The sequence below is a fragment of the Cebus imitator genome, unplaced genomic scaffold, assembly GCF_001604975.1.
Source record: "Cebus imitator isolate Cc_AM_T3 unplaced genomic scaffold, Cebus_imitator-1.0 Scaffold180, whole genome shotgun sequence".
Classification (NCBI taxonomy): Eukaryota; Metazoa; Chordata; class Mammalia; order Primates; family Cebidae; genus Cebus; species Cebus imitator.
Genome location: NW_016107495.1, coordinates 1967998 through 1990080, shown reverse-complemented (window position 1 = coordinate 1990080; position 22083 = coordinate 1967998). Strand labels below are relative to the sequence as shown.

The 22083-nt window shown below is 43.5% G+C and overlaps 1 protein-coding gene across 5 annotated transcripts in view; it reads right to left on the bottom strand.

The window, feature by feature from the left end:
• The window catches only part of BABAM2 (BRISC and BRCA1 A complex member 2), a 449656-nt gene that overhangs the window by 57009 nt on the left and 370564 nt on the right, over positions 1-22083 (bottom strand). The window contains exon 11 of one of the 5 annotated variants that reach the window (XM_017545674.2): positions 12395-12474. The exons of the other annotated variants lie outside the window; for them this stretch is intronic. Within the exon in view, the coding sequence (XP_017401163.1) occupies positions 12452-12474 (23 nt within the window). The 3' untranslated portion in view covers positions 12395-12451. Of the gene's footprint in view, positions 1-12394; positions 12475-22083 lie in introns of those variants that run through there. 5 annotated transcript variants of the gene reach the window in all.

The window sequence follows — 22083 nt, the reverse complement described above, 5'->3', positions numbered from 1 at the left end:
CTCACCTCTGCTCCAGTCTGATAATTTCAGAGGCCTGGAAAATGTTATCATATAAACTTTATGGGTCAAATATGTATTGTCGGCCAGGCATGGTGGCTCACACTTATAATCCCAGCACTTTGGGAGGCTGAGGTGAGCAGGTCACCTGAGGTCGGGAGTTTGAGACCAACCTGACCAACATAGAGAAACCCTGTCTCTACTAAAAATATAAAAAATCAGCCAGGCGTGGTGTTGCATGCCTATAATCCCAGCTACTCAGGAGGCTGAGGCAGGAGAGTCGCTTGAACCTGGGAGGCCGAGGTTGTGGTGAGCCGAGATCTCACCATTGCACTGCAGCCTAGGCATAAGACTGAAATTTTCTCAAAAAAAGAATGTATTGTCTCATTTGTATCTTCAAGATGGGCATACCACCTCATTTACAGACAAGAACACTGAAACTCAGGAACACAAAGCAGCTTATTTAGAATTAGGTGACAGAGCTGACCTTGAATTAAAGTCTTTAGATGTTAAATCCAGTGGCTCTGATGCCACTAGAATGTTCTGCTACCAACCGGGAAAGAATCATACTACATGTCTGAAATAAAAGTTACAACCTGCTCCCCATTTGCCATCAGATTGGGTTTAATATTCTGCCAAATGCAAAACCTTTGAGTCACTTTGGGTGCTTTTCGTCCATCTCTGGAAAGGCTCCCATCCTGAAGAGGATAGGTCGCTGTCCTGCTGGGAGGGGACTGGTGGGGCTGGTGGGTCACATTTACTTCCACCATGGATAAACAGAAATGGGAATGTATATTTTTAAAAATACTGACCTACTTCATACAGCAAAATATACTTTTGGTTAATCCTAAGAACAATTGGTAAGGCTTCCCACACTTACCATTTTAGGTCAGCTCCAAATACCAATCAGTTCACACCAATTCAGTAAGCTTTGTCTGCCTCCAGGAATTGTCCTTCTATCTGTCTTACACATGGAGGCCAGTTTAATTACCTTAATTGTGCCCCTTGTCCTAGTCCATAGGTACTAGCCCAGGCCTCCTGGATAAAAATACAATCCTTGAATGCCCCTACTGGAATATTTTACTAAGGAGTGTCATATTTTTATGTGCACACACACAAACACACATTTGTATCTAAATATATCTGTGTATGTGTGTATGTATTTGGTTTAAGGAGTAGAGCAGTTTAATACTTAAACAACAAAACAAGAGTTTGTCTGTCTGAAACTCAAAGAAGGTGACCATGAGCATTCTTGACCATGGGACTCTAGATCACTGAGAGTTAGAGCAGCTTTTAGCATAGCAAAGAATGACCCATGAGATTTTAACTACATGAAAATCAGTTATGAGTCTTGGCACAGTGGCTCACACCTGTAATCCCAAACCTTGGGAGGCTGAGGCAGGGGGATTGCTTGAGCCCAGGGAGTTTGAGACCAGCCTGGGCAACATGGTGAGACCCCATCTCTAGAAAAAATAAAAAAATGTACAAATGTGGTGGTGTGTGCCTGTAGTACCAGCTACTTGAGAGGCTGAGATGAGAGAATTGCTTGAGCCCAGGAGGTCAAGCCTGCAGTGAGCTGTGTTCACATCACTGCATCTAGCCTGGGCAATAGATCAAGACTCTGCCTCAAAAAAAAAAAAAAAAAAAAAAAAAAAAAAAAAAAAAAAAAAAAAAAACACATCAAAAAAAAAAAAAAAAAAAAAAGAAAATTAGTTATGATTTGATATGAGAGTAGGACCAAATGCATTCTTGTAAGTCAAATAAGAAAGGGTATGTGAGTTTGTACATTTACTTAAAAAGCCTTTGGGTTGCCCTGTCTGCACTAACCCCTATGCTAAGGGGTTTGAATAAAGAAGTTGGGGGTTTCGAGATGAAGTAAAAATGAACTCTGCCTCAAAGGGCTCAGCATTGGGGAAAGTCAGTGAACAAAATAATCCCAACAGAGTAGGAGAAGTGATGAAACAGGAGGCTGCACCAAGGGCTGCTGGGGTCCGGAGGAAGGACTGACTGGCTGCTAGTCAGGCTTTGTTTTGTTTCATACTGTGCCATTTTTATTTAGGAGATAATCAAAGTGGAGATAACAAAAAGCAGCTCACAAGGTCGATGGCCCTGCTTTGCTGATGTGCATCACCCCACAACTGCCCGGAGAGAAAACTCCGGGTTTCACCTCCCAAGCTGTCGATTCACCTGCTGGTGGCAGAGAAAGCAAAAGGCAAACTTCTCAGTGGCTCCAAGGGGCCACTCAGGTAGTGGTACCCGCTGCCCATCCCACTCTCTTCCACACTCTTTGCTCAGAGGAAGCTGAACTCCATGTCAAGGAATTCCAGCCTCTCCTCCACTGGCTCCTTCTCGTCATGCTGAAGATTCTCTCATCCTGTAAAGTAGCCTCTTGATTATCAACCCTACTAGCTACTGCCCATTTACTCTCCCTTTAATTCCCCAAATTCTCAAAAGAGGATGGGCTCACCTTCACTGTGAATGAATTCTTTGACCCACTCACACCTGGCTTCCACCTACACTAAAGCATGGGCGTTTCTTTTACTATGCCATCCATGGGCACCACCATCATTACCAAAGCACATGCTTTTCACGCTCCTCTCCCTTGCCACCTGCACCTCCCCAAATCTGGTCCTCTGCTGCTTTTGCGGTGCCCTCTCTCCTGGCTCTCATGTCACCCCTCTCTGCTGATTAGCCTCTATCAGGAATCTGCTGCCCACCACCAGTCGCTGGCCTTTCCCAGAGCTGGTTTCAGTCCCCTCATATCACAGATTCATCCAGTGGGAATTCCGCCAGCTATGTGGCTTCCATTGCCACCGCTATGTGGGTCATGAAGCTTTAGTCTCACATTTTTGGCTACTTACTGGATATCTCCATCTGCTTATCACACAAACACCTCAAACTCAATATATTCAAACTCATTCACTTTCCTCCAGATTTTGGTACTCTTTTTAAATTTCCACTCTTTCCTTAGTACCCTAGCTAGGAATTATACTGTAATCTGCAATTCCTCCCTCTCCCTCACTCCCCAAATCTGAGTGTTCACCAAGTCCTGATTCTACTCTGAAGTATTTCTAGAATCTCTCCTTTCCTCTTCCTCCCTACTCCCACTGTTTCAGCACCTCATATTCTCTTGCCTGAACCAGTTTCCCCAAGCGGCTTATCGAACCCCAGCTTCTTCCCACTCAAATTCATCCTCCCCTCTGCCATTGGACTTACAGTTATAATCGGGATAATGCCACATCCCTGTTCAAAATCCTCCCATAGCTCTCCATCAGTAATGGGATATATTTTGAACAATGTACATAAAAGGCACCATATAACTAGGTGCATTTCTTTCCTGCCTCTTCTCATTACTCCCTTAACTCACTTATCCTAGAAATCCAATTTTATGCATTATTCTCAATCTTCAGAATGCACTGCATCAGCCCATGAATACACTGTTCTCTCTGCCTTGGGCATCCTTTCCTTTTTTTTTTTTCTTTTGAGACAGAGTCTCTCTTACTCTGTCCCCAGGCTGGAGTGCAGTGGCACGATCCTGGCTCACTGCAACCTCTGTCTCCTGGGTTCAAGTGATTCTTCTGCTTCAGTCTCTTGAGTAGCTGGGACTACAGGCGTGCACCACCAAGTCCAGCTAATTTTTATATTTTTTAGTAGAGACGGGGTTTCACTATGTTGGCCAGGATGGTCTAGATCTCTTGACCTCATGATCCGCCCATCTTGGCCTCTCAAAGTGCTAGGATTTTACAGGTGTGAGCCATGGAGCCCAGCCCCATCCTTTCCTATTTATCTACCTAGCAGATCTCTAATTGCATTCAAAGACCGAGCTCTAGGACACAGCTGTAAAACCCCTCGGAAGGGGTGTATACACCTGTATTATAGCATTTTCCAGTGTGTTTGTATTTTTGTGTTTACATGCCTGCTGCCTTACCTGAGTCCAAACTCCTTAGTGTAGCTATCCATTTCTGTGACCACACGGCTTCGCACAGGGCTTGGTCCACAGTAGACACTCAAATGTCTGCGGAGGTGACTTGAAGGTACACAAGGCTTTTTTCCTTAACAACAGGACCAGACTTTAACCTCTGCATGCCCCAGTGCTCTTAGCAACAGTGCTACAGACACAGCAGGTAAGGAATGAAACAGTCAGCTGGTTAAGGAGGCAACTGCCAAGCACCAGAAGTGGTTAAAAGTGGCTGTGAAAAGGCAGGCATGGGGCTCAGTATTCTTGCTTTTCATTATACATCTTTGTGAAGTATTTGCTTTTGCAACCATGCTCATGTTTCTTTGGCAAATATAATACACAAAATTCTTTGTTGGTTATGAATAATCTATTGATGTGTCTGCAAACTACAAGGAGCCACTTCCCATATATTTAAAAGGACAGGTTATGGGCACTTTGGGAGGCTCAGGTGGGTGGGTCACTTAAGGTCAGGAGTTTGAGACCAGCCTGGCCAACATGGTGAAACCTTGTCTGCACTAAAAATATAAAAATTATCCAGGCATGGTGGCGCATGCCTGTAATTCCAGCTACTCAGGAGGCTGAGGCAGGAGAATTCCTTGAGCCCAGGGGGCAGAGGTTGCAGTGAGCCGAGATCCTGCCACTGTACTCCATCCTGGACAACAGAGCCAGACTCCACAAATAAATAAATAAATGGAGGGTTACGTTCCGAGGGCTTAACTCCAAATAGGCTGTGTAATCAGAGTGTGTCAACGATGAGGGAGACATGCAAGCATGAGGCTGCACAGTCACTAGGCCAGCAGAGCACTGTGCCTGAGAACAAGCAATGGCGCTGCACAGAGAACATGCATTCACTGGGCCATCTGCTTACGTGTAAAGATAATGCTTATCGTCTGTATGTGTGTTTTGTGTAGAGTTTACTAAAAACATGAGAATACTGTTGAAAAATATGATTTTATTCCTTCTAACCCCTGACACAGGTAAAGTATGAAGGAGAGGAAGTCTTTGCAAGCTATTTCTGCCAGCTAATGAAAACTAGAATTTTAATATTTTAGGCTGAAGATTTTCATATACACAAACACGTATATAGGAAACATATTTGGTTAAAGGAAGTGGGCCTTGGTGCTGGGGCATCTTAGTGTAGAAAGAGTGAGGCTGAGATTCCTATTGAGAACAAGTTAATACTCGGGACGTGAGCCACACATGAAGAAGGTGGGCACTGTGATGTTACCAGAGGGCTGAATGGGCATGTTACCCAGTGTGGATCACAGATAGATTCTTTCAAAGGCCAGAGATGAAGATAAATCAGTCTTTGCTAAAAACATCCCACGGCTGCACTTCACAAAGGCATATTTTGCTTCAGTATGTAATTTCCTCACTACTTAACTATGAAAGTATATCGGAATTGAATTCTAGGGCTTTTTCTAAATGAGAGCTGAGTCACAGGTACCTCGATGCTGTGTCTGCAGACTAAAGCGGATGACTCACATCTGTAAAATTCTGAGAGAAAGTACCAACCGACCCCTTGCTTAGTCATCTTTTGCATGGATGCTGGGTTCATGAGCTCTGTAAACTATAATGAGCGATCTAGCCTTTTACCATCTCTTTATTCTTTTCTAAACAGTACAAATTACATCTCTAAAAATAACTTCATCTACGCAAGTGAGTCACTTCAAACTAACAAGCTTCCACAAGTTACTCAGCTAAATTGTAATATTTACTTGTGAAGGTACAAATCTTGTTGTCATATTAGCCCCATTGTTTTTTTTTTTTTGGAGATAAAAATTTGGTAGACTTGGAAAAGGGAAGAGAGTTTCAGCAAAATTTTCAAAAGACATATAATTTACTACTAACCTCTCACATGGGCAGAGGTTGTGATGGGCTGGAGGAAGTAATTCTTTGAAAACAATTTCTAATAGTGCATGAAAATCACAATTTTTTTTTCTTGAGACTGAGTTTTCTTCTTGTTGCTCAGGCTGGAGTGCAATGACGCTATCTTGGCTCACCACAACCTCCACCTCCCGGGTTCTCCTGCCTCAGCCTCCCGAGTAGCTGGGATTACAAGCACCTACCACCATACCTGACTAATTTTGTATTTTTAGTAGAGATGGGGTTTCTCCGTGTTGGTCAGGCTGGTCTTGAACTCCTGAGCCCAAGTGATTCGCCCACCTTGGACTCCCAAAATGCTGGGATTGCAGGTGTGAGCCACCACGCCTGGCTGAAAATCACAATTTTAATATTTCAGGCTATAGCTTAATAAAAAACTCTACACTTTTCTTTGTGCAAGCCCACAAGCACACTGTCCCCACTGCGGGGTGTTTATTGGCTGTTGGAAGAGATATATCAGTAATTCTATTTGCTTTAAAATCCAGATCTGTGCATTTATGACTTTTTTGATGAGAGACCCAGCCACGCTAATAAATGCATATGTGTTAAATACTAATCTTTGCTCTCCCAGGAGCTGATCACTCATCACGCCCTGAATTCTCTAGACACACAATTCAGCTTTAGTACTCCAGCCGTTTACTGTGTCGCTTTCCAACCCCAAGGCCTGCCTGCTGGTCTTTAGCTTGCCTTTCTGGGCCTGGCATTGTCAGCTCTCAGCAGCCCCACCCCAGGCCTGTCCCAGTTAGGCAATAGGTACAATGGAGGCAAGAGCAGGTTACCTACATGAGGCTTATACCTTCATAACCTAGGCAGCAATGCTGAAATATCAAAGCACTGTTAATCTACACTCTGGCTTCAGTCAGAGCGAACTAGAAGGATTTCTCATTCATGTTTGGCAAAGAATGAAATTACAATACCAACAGGCCTAGAAAGTTTCCACTGCTGTTTCAGCTTCTCCTTTAAGAGATCAGATCCATTGGCTTCATCCAAATGGCCATGTGAACAACCTTTCCCTGTGCATGGGGGTGCTTTAGAAGAGGAAAATGAAATCACTGGTCCAGCTGAAAATTCCCCAGGAAATGGGCTGCAAAGCCCACTTCCTGACTCCAACCAGGGCAGAGGCTGAGTCACCTAAATCCCTCCTGACTAGTATTCACTTGACTTGCACGAAGCAGGTCTGCTGGAGTCGCCTGAATTCTGCTTTCCGTCCTCGTGGGCAGCCACCCACTGCAGTGGAGCTACTGCCGCATGCTCAGTCTGGTCTCTTCTGCGAGGTCTTCCCTCAGCCTTAGCCCACAAGGTTGATGTGACATAACCCCTCTAAGCTTCTCTATTCTTATTTGCAAAATGGGGAGAGTCACACCATCTACCTCTTAGGGCTGTGGCGATGAAAAGAGACACTGTAAATGCAAGTGCTGTAGAGACTGCAGGTATCCTGACCACTCAGCTCCTCCATTTCAGCAAGTGGGTACTGAGTTCTTATCTAGTGCCTAACCCTGGGCAAGGCACTGTGCATAACAGTTAAAACATGGTTTAGAAGCCTGGGCAACATGGCAAAGCCTCGTCTCTACTAAAAATACCAAAAATTAGCTGGGTGTGATGACCGGCACTTGTAGTGCCAGCTACAGGGGTAGGGGGCTGAGCCGGAAGGATTGCCTGAGTCTAGGAGGTTAAGGCTGCAGTGAGCCGAGATCGCACCACTGCATTCCATCCTGGGCAAAAGAATGAGACTCTGTCTTGAAAAACAAAAACAAAACAAAACAAAACATGGTTTAGACATAGTCTTGGACCTCAGTAGCAAACTAAGCAGAATAATGAAGCAAATATGTAAGACAATTAAGGTATCATTCAAGATAATAGATCTCCTAACTACGTTATTTAGATCAAGTGTTATTCAGGTGGGAGTGCTCAGGTTACAGAGTGAAGCTGAAGACAGCTTTTAAGAAATGGTGCAAGGAACAGGGGAGGTCAAGGAGAGAAAGCAAGAAGGGTTAACAAAGAGGCCAAGGCTGAGTGGGAGAGAAAGTTGGATGGGGAAGGTGGGTCTGTCTACTGGGGGAGGCCGCCGAATAAAGGTGGCGTCTTGAAATGATTAATGTGGTGTCAGGGCACAAGAGCCAGAGACAAACCAGCTGGCCACTGAGCTAATCCTGTAGGTAACAAGTTATAAGCAAGGGTGAAGGCATGGGAGTGGCAAACAGGAATGAGTAACACCTTGCATTTCTATAGCACATGATGCCTTCCCATTTGCTTTCAGGTGATTTAATCCTCTCAAACCTCTGTAAGCTAGGCAGGGTGTCAATCCCATTTCCCAAATGAGGAGGCTGAATCTGGGAGCCAGTGGGTGGTGAGGAGGCTGAGTAGTTAACCCAGTGTAGATGGGTGCCTCTGTAGCCTCCATACTTGCTGGGCATCAGATTTACCCAGGAAGCTGTTTATTTTTTATTTTTAGTTTTTGGAGACAGTCTTGCTCTGTTGCCCAGGCTGGAGTGCAGTGGCACAATCTTGGCTCACTGCAACTCCCACCTCCCAGGTTCAAGCAATTCTCGTGCCTTAGCCTCCCAAGCAGCTGGGACTACAGGCACGTGTCAGCACGTGCAGCTAATTGTTGTATTTTTAGTACAGATGGGGTTTCACTATGTTGGCCAGGCTGGTCTTGAACGCCTAACCTCAAATGATCCTCCTGCCTCAGCCTCCCAAAGTGTTGGGATTACAGGCATGAGCCACCGCAGCTGGCCTGAAGGTGTTTTATTAAAAACACACAGGTTCAGCAACCAACCCTCCCTAGCCCCTTTCTGATTCAACAGTGGAACGGGGAGAGGAAAGAAGAGGAGAAAGGCGGGAGGTGCTGAGGCTTCAGAATCTGTCAAGGCACTCAGGAGTTTTGATGTAGTCAGGGCAGGAACCAAGCTGCACCACACTGCACCATACAATGTGGTACCTACGTGGTTAGGAAGGAGAAAAGAGAAGGGCAAATGAGACATCATTCCACGGTTTGCAGCCTATTCACAGAACCTGGTCCTGCCATTAAAAGCTGGATGGAACAGATGATGTTCATTCCATGGAGGTGGGTAAGAACTGTAACCTAAACAGGGATGTTGTATCAGCTCCATGTGCCTGTGCTAGCTCCTATTTTTACCCTTCACGGCCAAAGTAAGAAAGTTCCATGGCATTTCAGAAGATGGGCTGCGAGAGTATGATGGATGACTTCCTGCATTTGCCCTCCTCCAGTGAGGACGGGTTCTTCTGGGCTCTTCCAACACCCCCCTCTCCCAAACTCATATCCCTCCACATGCTGTCCCAGCCATGTCAGTCCCCAGTTCAATGGCCTCTCTGTGAAACCTTCCCCAGCTCCCTTAGGCAGAGGCAGGTGCTCCCTGCTGATTCCCAACTGAAACTGAGACTTGAGAACTCATTTTAAACGTACCATTTTGAAACTGATATGCAGAGTCTTTTAGTATTACATCGTACTGTTAACCTGCCTGGTTGGCCCTTTCCCTTTCAACTAATGACTCCATAAAGTATGGACTTGGGGTGATACATGCCTTCCGTATTTATCTAAAATCCTTTGCAAAACTTTGGAAGTCCCTCTCCCACTGTGGGCTTTCTTGGTCTCACAGACTTCTCTGCCAGGCAATGAGCAGCCTGACCGCAGGCACCACCTTGCATCATCCTGTACCTCTGGGATGGGACAGGCTCAATAACTGTTGGTTTATGCGGAGCCCCCCGAGTCTTCAGTCAAACTGAAAAAGTTCTGTCCAATTCTCAACTTTCTGCTACGCTCCCACCACTCTTTGGAGCAAAAGTGAGCTTCATAGAAGTTTGAAGTCACCTTCATTTGACCGTTCTGAATTACACCGAGGTCTGCATCTTTGAGTTGAGCCAGTTTGCCTTCCTCTTATCCTGCAGCCTTTGCCTAAGCAATAGGCTGTCCTTTTTGATATATGGGGTTCCAACCCTACTCCACTTTCTGCCCCAAAGCTACAGGTTTTAAAGGATTTTGCCTGAAGGATCATTTTCCCATGAGATGTCCAAATTATCAAACCCAGCGACCATATTTTTAAACCTGAAACAAAAAACTTGACATTTAATTGAGCTTTTACAACTTTTTCATGGATAAATATTTGATTTCTATTTGTCTTTTGAATTAAAGTTCTGAACATATTATGGTCATGAACCCTCACTGCTGCTTTTGTGAGCAGTAAGCTGGTCTAAATCCCAGAAGGAATCTTTTGTCTCCTGTTCATCATACCCAGCCTCCAAAGTGGAATCTTAAAACCACCTCCTTTTGGATGCTTTCCCAAAAGAATTCTCCCAATTCGCTACCTGCCAAAAGGACTCTCCTTTCCCTCCCCTTTCAAAATGTGTTTGTATCTACAAGATCTCTCCACACATGCCAAGCGAAAGTTAATGCCCTTGAAGGTAGGAACCCCCTCTAAATTCCACCATGTGCCTAGAACTGACTGAGTGATCATCTGGGATAATTAAACATTACTGATTGGTATAAATGTCATGAGCTAAGGGTAATTACCAAGTTTGAGCATAAATGCATACATAAAATGAAACTGAGACTTGAGAACTCATTTTAAACATTACCATTTCAAAACTGATATGCAGAGTCTTTCAATATTATATCATACTGTTAACCTGCCTGGTTGGCCCTTTCCCTTTTAACCAATGACTCTACAAAGGATGGATCTGGGGTGATACATGCCTTCTGTATTTATCTAAAATCTTTTTCAAAACCACGAGACCGCCTCTGGTTTAATATGTCAATGGGATATTTGCTGTAAAGGGCATGGATATTTAAGAGGGTTGTTTCCTTCACAATGTGTTGATAGAGCTCTAAAAATTTTTCTTTGAAGAAGAAAACTAGAAATTATTTGAAGACTGTGACAGAGTCATGTCACTGCAATTGGAAGTACAGCTGTCCCTGTGAGGGCCTGGGCCAGAAGGAGAGGAAATCATGTTGGTTTACTGCCTCGGGGGGGAATCCTTGAAGGAACAAATTCCGGGTGCAGCAGGAAGGCGCCCTCGTGGGAGGTAGTGGCTTTTGCCTGGCCTGAGACCTAACCAAATCAAACACACTCCACCACCTTGCATTTACAAAAATCTCCTCTATTTGGGATGATGGGTGAAAATCCTAAGACCTTAGGCCTGTGTGCTTCTGAAGAAGTCCATATATGCAAAGCCGCTGCCTCCTTTTATCACAAACACTGCCAAACTCCTCAGGCATCCCACTGAAATCTAGCTATGTGCTTATGGACAGCTATCTTCCAAACTGGGAAGAGCCAAATATGATACTTCATATCCTTGTGCCCTCCAAGGCTCTGGAACATAATCTATACACATCAACTCAGTGTGCCTGCACCCCATGTAGACCTGCCTCCCGAATCCTAGGGAATAGGGCGAGATCACATCACTATAAGGATCAAGAAACACTAGCATTACGTCATTGTGTGGGTAAGATAAAGCAAGGCAGAACAGAAAGAGCTGCATTTGAATGTGGACATTTGAGACCTGGTTTAAATTTCGTTCTCACTTTACCGCCTATGAGATCTTAGGCAAGTTACTAAACCTCGCTGCTATAGAATGGCAATCATGACTTTTATGTTGCAGTGTTTCATAAATAAAAACTATTAGTGTGATTTGGATTCAGGGCTGAGACTCTTCTGTAGAAACAGCAGAAGGTATCAACAGACTGAAGGAATAGTCATGCCATTTGGGTGAGCAGCAGGTCAACTCTTGGTTCAGGAAAGATGAAGTTGGTATGTGGTTCAGGTACAATCAAACACATGACCAATAGCAGCGGCCGCCACAACTCTCTCCAAAGCATAAAGATCACACAGAGTGTGCACATAGGTGCCAGACACTTAAAGTGCTTGTTCCTAGGCCTGGTTCTTTTTAAAGAGATAATTTAATTTTTTAAGTTTCATGAGGGGCCAGGCAAAGTGGCTCAGGCCTGTAATGCCAGCACTTTGGGAGGCTGTGGCAGGATGAATGCTTGAAGCCAGGAGTTTGAGACCAGCCTGGGCAACAAAGCAAAACGCTGTCTCTACAAAAAAATAAAAACATTAGCCAGGTGTGCTGGCACGCACCTGTAACCACAGCTACTCAAAAGATTGAAGCAGGAGAATGGCTTGAGCTCAGGAGTTTGAGGTAGCAGTGAGCTATGATCGCACCACTGTACTTCAACCTGAGCTAAAGAGCAAGACCCTGTCTCTTAAATAAAAAATCTCATGAGGGAGAAACCATATCTTATTCTTACCTGATACAGTGGTTAGCCCAAGAGGTGTTCAATAAAATAATTTCGAATTAAATTATCATGATAGGCTTAACCGTGTTTCTCGGCAGAGAGTAAAGGAAATAGAACACAGGCTATAAATAATGTCAAGGCAATATCCCTTGCGGCATTTTCCCAATATGTATACTTCGCCAAGTACTACTGCTAAGTACTATCAGGAAAACTATTAGAGCCCCTGATGTCATTGTCAATGTAAAAAAAAAAAGGACAAGAAAAAAATCCAAAATATCTCAAGATTATTTTTATTGAATAGCCTCAGTTTGTTTTCAATCTTTCCACAGCCCATGTTCACATCTGTGGCCTCCCTTTTATGAGCTTTGGAGCTGTAAATCTGAAAGAAGACAGATAAGGTAGAAACCTTGTTAAACAAAATCCCCATCAAAATGACAAACATTCAAACAGGAGTGGCCTGCCTTTATCTCCAGTTACCACCCAGTTTTGACAGTCTGTTTCCCTTTTACAAAAGGTTTGCTGTATGAGAAGAGAACATTTTACCCAGGAGAACGAAAGTCACTCCCAGCTAGGTATTTCCCAAAGGAGTTGTACTGTATGTTCCAAAGTGTGGCTGCTGAGCTAACTATCTGGGTTGCAATAAAATGTCTTGATTTTTATCGATGGTTGGACAGATTGAGTTTTCGGATAACCCCAGTCCATTTCCCTAGAAATGCGGGTATGCATCCACATGCTGACTCATTCTGGGTGCAGAATGCACAGAGTCTCTACAGAGGGTGGAGATGGCAAAGGGGAAAACTTCCAAGATGGAGAGGAGAAGGGGGAAGGGCGAGAGCAAGGGAAAACAACATAGAGGAGTGTTCTGGATTGATTATTTACAGACAGTTTGCCAACAACAGATAAGGGATGGATCACGGCTGGTAACCATTACTGGGGTGGTTTCTTTGGGTCTTTCATTTTAAGTTGAAAGAGATTTGACATGTTTATTAAGTAATGTGGTAACCCTGGAAGCTGGGCATGTACTTCTGGTGATAACTGTATAGCAATTATTTCTGTGTGTTACAAGCCTCAGCTTTTGTTTGCTGAAATGTTAGATTTGGTTATATCTTTGCAGGTATGAGATACTTTTAAAGGGACAGTGTTTAGTAAATTTAGATATGTAAAATTTGCATTTCATTGGCAAGAATTGAAATACAGCTTTGTAGGATTTTTCTGTAGGGAAATAATCTGTACAGTAGACATTAAGACTTCACACTAAGATTCTGAAGATGACTGAGTCAACGGATGAGTATAATTAACTTTTGGAAACTTCAAGGAAATTGGAGGAGAACCACAAAGCATCAAGATCAGGGCATGAGGGCTGACCCAAACAATGGGGCCTGGCATTTGTCATCTTGGGTAGAACCACCCCAGTGTGGGTCACCTCCACATCATTAGATAAACCAATTAATCAGAATTACCTTTTCAAGCAATGGATCTGTTCCTTGTCACATTCTTAGAACTAATAAAGACTTATCTTTATTACTACTAATTATAATGTTTTGGTTCATTCTTTTAAAAATTATGCAATACATGATACATACCAAAGAATACTTGTAATATACACTTACGGTCTGAAATATAATGGAAAAACAGAACATGACTGTATCTGTGCTCCCTCTCATAACAAAGACACAGCCACAAGCTGAAGCGATCTTGCCACTCCTCTCTCTCCTGTCTCCCTGCCTCTATCTCCAGAGATAATCATTGTCCTAAAATGCCTGTTTATCACTCCTTCTAGACTCAACTTCTAGGCTCAAGGGATCCCCTTGTCTCAGCCTCCCAAGTAGCTGGGACTATAGGCATGTGCCACTGTGGCCAGGATGCCTTCATTTTTTTAGAAACATGGCTTTAATGCAGATTTCTATATCCCTAAAAAATAAATGGGCAAATTGTCAGATTTTGCTTCTTTTTGAGCTCTTTATATAAAAATTCTATCATATGTCTCCTGGAACTTGCTTTTTCCAGTCAATACTCGGGTTCTAAGATTTTATCTTTATTGTGTATAGATACAGTTTGTCATTTTCACAGTTGTATAATAATGTAAATTGGACACTATTCATTCCTCTGCCAGTGAACATCGGAGTTTTGGGGTTTCTTTTAGTTTCAACCACAACTAGAGATGCTGCCATGGCTATTCTTGAACACGTGCTCATCATCAATTCTTCCTTTTCCTCCTGGGCACAGCCAAACACATTTCCCAGCCTTCCTGCAGTCAGGTGGAGCCAAATGACTAAATCGTCTGTGTGTGGGAGAGATAAATGCCACTTCTAGGCCTGACCCCTATGGCCCCTGCCATGCTGGCCTGAAGAACATGGTGCATGGAGGATGCTGAGGCCATACATAGGGAATGGTGGAGCCACTAGCCAGAGAAGCTAGTCCCAGAACTTTTGCAAGAAGCAGAGTCCTCCCTTTATCCCTAATGACCACCACTGACAGCACAGGAAATAAACCTTTACTATGCTAGCCACAGAGACTGGGGGTTGCTTGTTATAGGTGTTAGACTTTCCTAACCTCCATTTCAAAATACATTAGAAGTATGTGTGTGTGTGTGTGTGTGTGTGTGTGTGTGTGTGTCTAGTTAGTGTAAATGAAGCAAGAGCTGGGCATAAGGTGGGCTCTGCCTCCTGCATTTATGGGGGAGTGAGGGAGCTGTGGAGATAAAATGGCACCGGGAGGGATCCTCCTCATGGAGTTGTTCTGCCTGTTGATTGTGTCAATGTCCGTATCCTATCCTGGTTGTTGAGATTGGACTACAGTTGTTCAAGATGATACCATTGGGAGAAAATGGGTGAAGGGTACACAGGATCTTTGTATTCTTTCTTTCTTTCTTTTTTGAGACAGAGTTTCACTCTTGTTGCCCAGGCTGGAGTGCAATGATGCGATCTTGGCTCACTGCAAACTCTGCCTCCTGGGTTCAAGTGATTCTCCTGCCTCAGCCTCCCAAGTAGCTGGGATTATAGGCGCCCATCACCATGCCCAGCTAATTTTTGTACTTTTAGTAGAGACGGCGTTTCACCATTTTGGCCAGGATGGTCTTGATTTCCTGACCTTGTGATCCGCTTGCCTCAGCCTTCCAAAGTGCTGGGATTATAGGCAATGAGCCACCACACACAGTCATCTTTTTTTTTTTTTTTTTTTTTTTTTTTTTGAGATGGAGTTTTGCTCCTGTTGCCCAGGCTGGAGTGCAGTAGTGTGATCTCAGCTCGCTGCAACCTCCGCCTCCCAGGTTCAAGCGATTCTCCTGCCTCAGCCTCCCAAGTAGCTGGGATTTCAGGTGGCTGTCACCATGCCCAGCTAATTTTTGCATTTTTAGTAGAGACAGGGTTTCACCATGTTGACCAGGCTGGTCTCAAACTCCTGACCTAAGGTGATCCACCAGACTTTACCTCCCAAAGTGCTGGGATTACAGGTGTGAGTCACTGTGCCTGGCCTTTTGTATTGTTTCTTACACCTACACATGAATCCACAATTATCTCAAAATAAAAAATTTTAAAAAACATGAAAGACTTACATGGTAAATATGGAGAAGTATTAACAAAACTATGAAAGACAGTTCCTCCATTGTTTTTGGAAAACAGAAATAAAGTGGCATCAGGTACAGAGGACAGCCCTTAGACCCAGATGTGTGACAATGCCAAACTTTTACCCTTGATTTCCTCACCTTAAAAACAAGGACAATACCTGTCCTACCAACTTCATGGGGTTTGGGGAGGATCAAGTTAAATAGGCTAATAAATGGGAAAGTACTTTGAAATATGGTAAGGTCTTATGACTGACATTGAAGAGACATTTCTAGTAACAATTTGGGAATGACAGAGCATATTATCAATCCACTTACATTTATTAGTGAAGAAGAGCTGCAAAGCTGCAGGTGCTGAGCCTCTGTATTAACTCAGTGACCAAGATGGAGGGGAGGTTACGAATTGCACATACATGGGAACAAGATATCAAAAGCACTTGCTGCTGGTGCAGATGGGGTATGTAATATACTACTTTTCATGTCAGAAAGAAGAAAGGTGGCTGGGTATGGTGGCTCACGCCTGTAATCCCAAAACCTTGGGAGGCCCAGGTGAGCTGAGAGTCTGAGGTCAGGCATTTAAGACCAGCCTGGCCAACATGGCGAAATCCCATCTCTACTAAAAATACAAAAAAATTAGCCACGTGCAGGGGCGTGTGCCTGTAATCCCAGCTACTTGGGAGGCTGAGGCATGAGAATCACTTGAACCTGGGAGGCAGAGGTTGCAGTGGGCCAAGATAGTGCCACTGCTCTCCAGCCTGGGCGACAGAGTGAGTCCTCATCTCAAAAAAAAAAAAAAAAAGTACTTATATTTATTTTATTTACATAAAGAAACTCTGTAAGTCCTAATTAAAAAAGAACTAACACAAATGGCAAGAAGAAGAACAAGGTAGATTGGGAATGGGTGGGGATGGGACTTTTCCTATTGTGTATTTTAAAAATTAGGTGAATATATTGCATATTCAAACAATAAAATAAAAAACATTTTAAAGGCACATCCTTAGGGAGAGTCCCTATATTTTGTATGTGGGATGGGGAGGGGCCCTGCTTTTTATTTTTCTCAAAGCCTTAGTTAGAAGAAGAGTATGGAAGTTAGCTGAGTGTTATCACTAAACTGTACGTGTGTATGTGTATGTGTGTGCAAATATGTGGCTGCATGTGAACAGGACTGTACATGCCAGATAATTCTGGCCAAGCCCTACCTCCTTCCCATCTCCCAAAAATAGCAATGTCCAGGAGTCATGAAGAGGGGACTGCTGGAGCAGCTACCCACTCTTCAGTTTTCTGCCCCTCAGGGCATTTTGCTTAAGAACACCAATTGATTTAATTGTGTCTTTTTTTGAGACAGAGTCTCACTCTATCACCCCGGCTGGAGTGCAATGGCCGGATCTCAGCTCATTTGCAACCTCCACCTCCTAGGTTCAAGCAATTCTCTTGCTTCAGCCGCCCACGTAACTGAGATTATGGGTGTACGCCACCATGCCTGGCTAATTTTTGTATTTTTCTGTAGAGATGGGTTTTGCCATGTTGGTCAGGCTGGTCTCAAACTCCTGACCTCAGGTGATCCTCCCGCCTTGGCCTCCCAAAGTGCTGGGATTACAGATGTGAGCCACCACGCCTGGCCTAATTGTGTCTTGTATAGGGAGACTGAGGCTGATATAACATACCTTCTAGGGCAAAACAAGATCAGAATTAGAAGCCACAGTCCTCACTCCCACTCCTTCCCTATGTCCACTGGTCAGTACATTCTTGGGTCAAATGTGGATTAAAAAACGAACGCTATCTCTGAGTACCAAAGTTAAGTCTCAGTTGTTTCGAAGAACTTTCTGGTTGTTAAAAGAATCAAACTTGAAAAGCTGAAATCAGGAAGCAGTTCTTTCGGATTATGTTGGTTTTCTGTAGTCCCCATGACCTCTGGAATCATGGAAACAATGAATGATGTTGGGGTAAACTGTCTTTGAACATTAGCATGTAAAGTCTTTGTGTTTACTTTGTGGAGTCCAGTGAGTCTGCAATCTTGGGCTGTTTACCTCCTGGAAAAATGGGTCTTTTGAAGTATTTTGTCCCCTTGGTTAGAGGCCCATTCAGCATGTTTTCATCTTCCTGTAAATACAGTGTTCAAGCACCATCCCGTCCAAATGGGTTCTACCTTCTCATTGACTGGCTGTGGTGAAACAGTATGAGCTGAGGGTTTTGGCCCACTCCATTCTTCCAACATAAAACAAAGGCTATGCCATTTGGAGATGCTTTTGTTGAGACCACAATTCATTTCTGAGGTCTCAATCAAACAAAAGCTCAAGGATAAACTTTGCAAATTCTTTCTAGTTTGCCTGACATAGGAGACAGTTTATAATACACATGAGGTTTCCAAGCATACAGCCAAAAAAAAATTGAGAAATATTAGTTTAGCCAAAGAGATTTTTCTTTTTTTAAAGATAGGGAATCTGTGTACATAAGACTGCCAGTTCCTCTAGAAAAGGAATGTCCCATTCAGCCCTATATCTTTAGTATCCAGTATGGTATCTGACACAAAGAATATACTTAAATTCAACTCTTACCTGGGAGTTTAAAAAAGGCAAACCCCATCTCTACAAATGTTAAGGCCTATGAAGCTAAATAAGATTCCATGTTTAACCTGAAAGCCTAGCTGGAAAGACTAGTATGGAACTAAACTTGTTTCTTTATTGGAAAACAAAGCTGAACCGAGACAATGGTTTAGAGCAGAAATTGATGGGTGGTTGGCATTTAAAAATATGAATGTAATTGCTAGTTCTCTGGCCTCAATCACACTGACGGATTCCTTTTTGCAATTATCTTCACTAGGCTTGCCTGTATGCAAAGTTTGCTGATTACTGGCAGGTACTATGGTTTCCCTGGAGACGGGGAAATCGTTAATCCACCCTTTCAATACTGGGGAGAGTTCAAAAGACTCACAGTACAAAGAGAAAGTTCCACAGTTGGGAGCATCAAAGGTAACACTGGGGAGCCCCGTAGCACCTTATTTGCAGAAAGGAACTAGAACTTAGGATCCCTACCCACCACGTGCTCTGAGGTTGGAATTCTGACCACATACATGTGTATGGGGCTGGTAATTGTTACAGAAGATGCAGTATAGTTGTACTGTGCTCCCCAACTGCTTTTAAATCACGGCACTTACCTAGAAAACGGTATTATGGTTTTTTTTTTTGAGATGGAGTCTCACTTTGTCACCCAGGCTGAAGTGCAGTGGCAAGATCTTGGCTCACTGCAACCTCCACCTCCCGAGTAGCTGGGACTACAGGTGTGTGCCACCATGCCCGGCTAATTTTTGTATTTGTAGTAGAGACAGGGTTTCACCATGCTGGCCAGGATGGTCTCAAACTCCTGACCTCAGGTGATATGCCCGCCTGGGCCTCCCAAAGTGCTAAGATTACAGGGGTGAGCCACCGCACCCAGCTGAAAATGGTGCTATTTTATGGCACACCAGAAAAATGGGTAAGGCTGGCAGAGGTCGCTCACTGTGGGCTACAGCTCCCCCAAGGACTGAAGAGGTCAGCAGCCCATCTGTAACCTATCCCTAACCCATCAGTGTGCCCCAGCACATGGATTGGGAAGCTTTTATAAACGGCTGAGCACAAGAAATCTGGAATCAGATGGTCTTGGTTCAAATGCTGTGTCCTTCAGCTACTAGCCATGGGACTTCTGGCAAGTTACTTTATCTCTAGGTGCTTTTTGTAAAGTGGGGATAAGTAGCCCAATCTCACAGGGCTGTTGAAAGAATCATATGGGATTATTGTAAAGTATTTAGCACAGTACTTTGCATATAGTGAACAATCAATTATTTATGCATAACAATGGTATTATTATTAATCCCCTCTCCTCCTCTCCTTCCTTTCTTCTTTTTTTTTTTTTTTTTTGTGTTTTGCTCTGTCACCCAGGCTGGAGTGCAGTGGCATGATCTCAGCTCACTACAACATCTGCCTCTCAGGCTCAAGCAATCTTCCCACCTCAGCCACCTGAGTAGCTGGGACTACAGGCACATGCCACCAAACTTGGCTAAGTAAAAACTAAATTTTATAGCTAAAGTTTCACTATATTACCCAGCCTCGTTTCAAACTCCTGGGCTCAAGTGATCCTTCTGACTTGGTCTCCCAAAGTGCTGGGATTACAAACTGTAAGTGTGAGCCACCAGTGCCAGCTCATTTTTAACATTATAGTACAATATACATAATTCAAATTTACCATTTTAATCATTTAATTTTAATTTTATTTATTTATTTGGAGTTATTTATTTATTTATATGGAGTCTCACTCTGTCCCCCAGGCTGGAACGCAGTGGCGCGATCTTGGCTCACTGCAACCTCCGCCTCCCAGGTTCAACTGATTCTCCTGCCTCAGCCTCCCAACTAGCTGAGATTACAGACACCTGCCACCACGCCTGGCTAATTTTTGTATTTTTAGTAGAGATGGTGTTTTGCCATGTTGGCCAGGCTGGTCTCAAACTCCTGATCTCAAGTGATCTGCCTGCCTTGGCCTCCCAAAGTGCTGGGATTACAGGCGTGAGTCACTGTGCCTGGTCCATTTTAATCATTTTAAAATGTAAAGTTCAGTGGCATTAAGTACATTCACACTGCTGTGCGGCCATCACTACTATTTTTCTCTAGAATGTTTTCATCACCCCAAAGTGAAATGCTGTATTCGTTAAATATAATTTCCTATTTCCCGCCCCACAGCCCCTGGCAACCACCATTCTACTTTCTGTCCCTATGGATTTGACAACTCTAGTTACCTCAAATAAGTGGAATCATACACTATCTGTTCTTTTGTGAGATAAATTGTGTTTTGACATCCAATTCTCCTTTCAACTACTGGAGGGCAAGGGTTCAAGTAGCCAAAGGTCATTCTCACTTTAGAAGTACTTTCCAAAGTCTCTTTCGGTACATCCAGGGTCGGGCCATCTGAGGTGATCCAAATCACCTCTTTGGGAGGAAAACTGTATCAACAAGGTTTCGAGTTCCAAACCACTTCCTGTCCAGTGTGACATGTGACTGAACAAAAGAGTTCAGTCAGGCCAAAGAGTTCAGAATGATTTTTATAGGGGACGACCAGGGGTTTGCAGGTTGGAATGGACTCTAGGTCAAGTTGGTGAGAGTCTCTACCATACCCTTGTTCTATGTGAATGTTCTCTCATTTATTCCTTACCTGATGTCCACAGGCTCCTAAAACTTATTATATCCCAAATGGAGCTCAACATTTCCAAATCTTTTCCTCCTAAAGTAATCCCTGCTTCAGCTGATGGCATCATCAACTACCTAGGTGCCTAAAAAAGACACCTGGGAATCATCCTATTTCTTATCTGTCCCTCATCTTCTACTTGGGGTCAATCACAAAGTTTTGCCAGTTTACTTCCAATATGTTTCTTAAATATTTTTCTTCCCCTCCATCCCTACTATGACTCCCCTAGTTCAGGTCTGTCTAATCTTCTTTTGCCTGGGCTGTCTTTTTAGGTCCCTAATCTCCATCCCAAATCATAATATCAGAATAATATCAGAAAAGTATTTTACATAATATCAGAAAAGTATTTTTATAAAAGCAAATATATGTCACTTTTCTACTGAGCACTCTTCAATGACTCCTTGTGGTCCTCAAGATGAAGCCACATTTGGCAGCCTGCTATGCAATGCTGTGTTCCACCCTCTGATTGCCTCTTTAGCTTAATCTCTTACCACTTCTTGGGATCCACTAAACATTTAGGAGACTGGAAACCACTTTCAGTTCCTCACTTACACTCTAAGATTTCTTCCCTCCGTGCCTTTGTTTATGCCAGTCCCTCTGCTTGGAATGATCTTATGGACCTCCTCCCTTACTGTGTTGGGTGACCCTTTTCTATTCTTATAACATCTGATGTATACCTAGAAATGTACTTTAATATTTCATTGTTATGTTCATATATTCATCTTCTCCACTAGACTATAAACTATTTCAGAGCAGGTATCATTCATCCTGTTACCCCTGCGTCTTGATGGTACCTGAACCAACGCGGATGCTCAATACATGATGGCCAAAGGGATAAAGCAACAAACAAATGAATAAAGTACTGCATAGGTCAGGTCTGGAGGCCACTGGAAGGAAGGAAGGAAGAAAGGAGGGGAGGGAAGGAGGGAGGGGAGAAAAGGAAGGCAGGTAAAACTTCCATTGGGAAGGAAGAAGCAAAACTGTTATCTGCAGATAACATGATCACGTACATAAAAATTCCAAGGAATTTATAAAGGTCAATATGCAAAACTCAATTCTATTTCTATATATTAACAATGAGCAATTTGAAAACGAAAATTTTTAGGCTGGGCACAGTGGCTCACACCTGTAATCACAGCACTGTAGGAAGTTGAGGTGGGTGGATCACTTGAGGTCAGGAGTTCGAGACCAGCCTGGCTAACATGGCGAAACCCT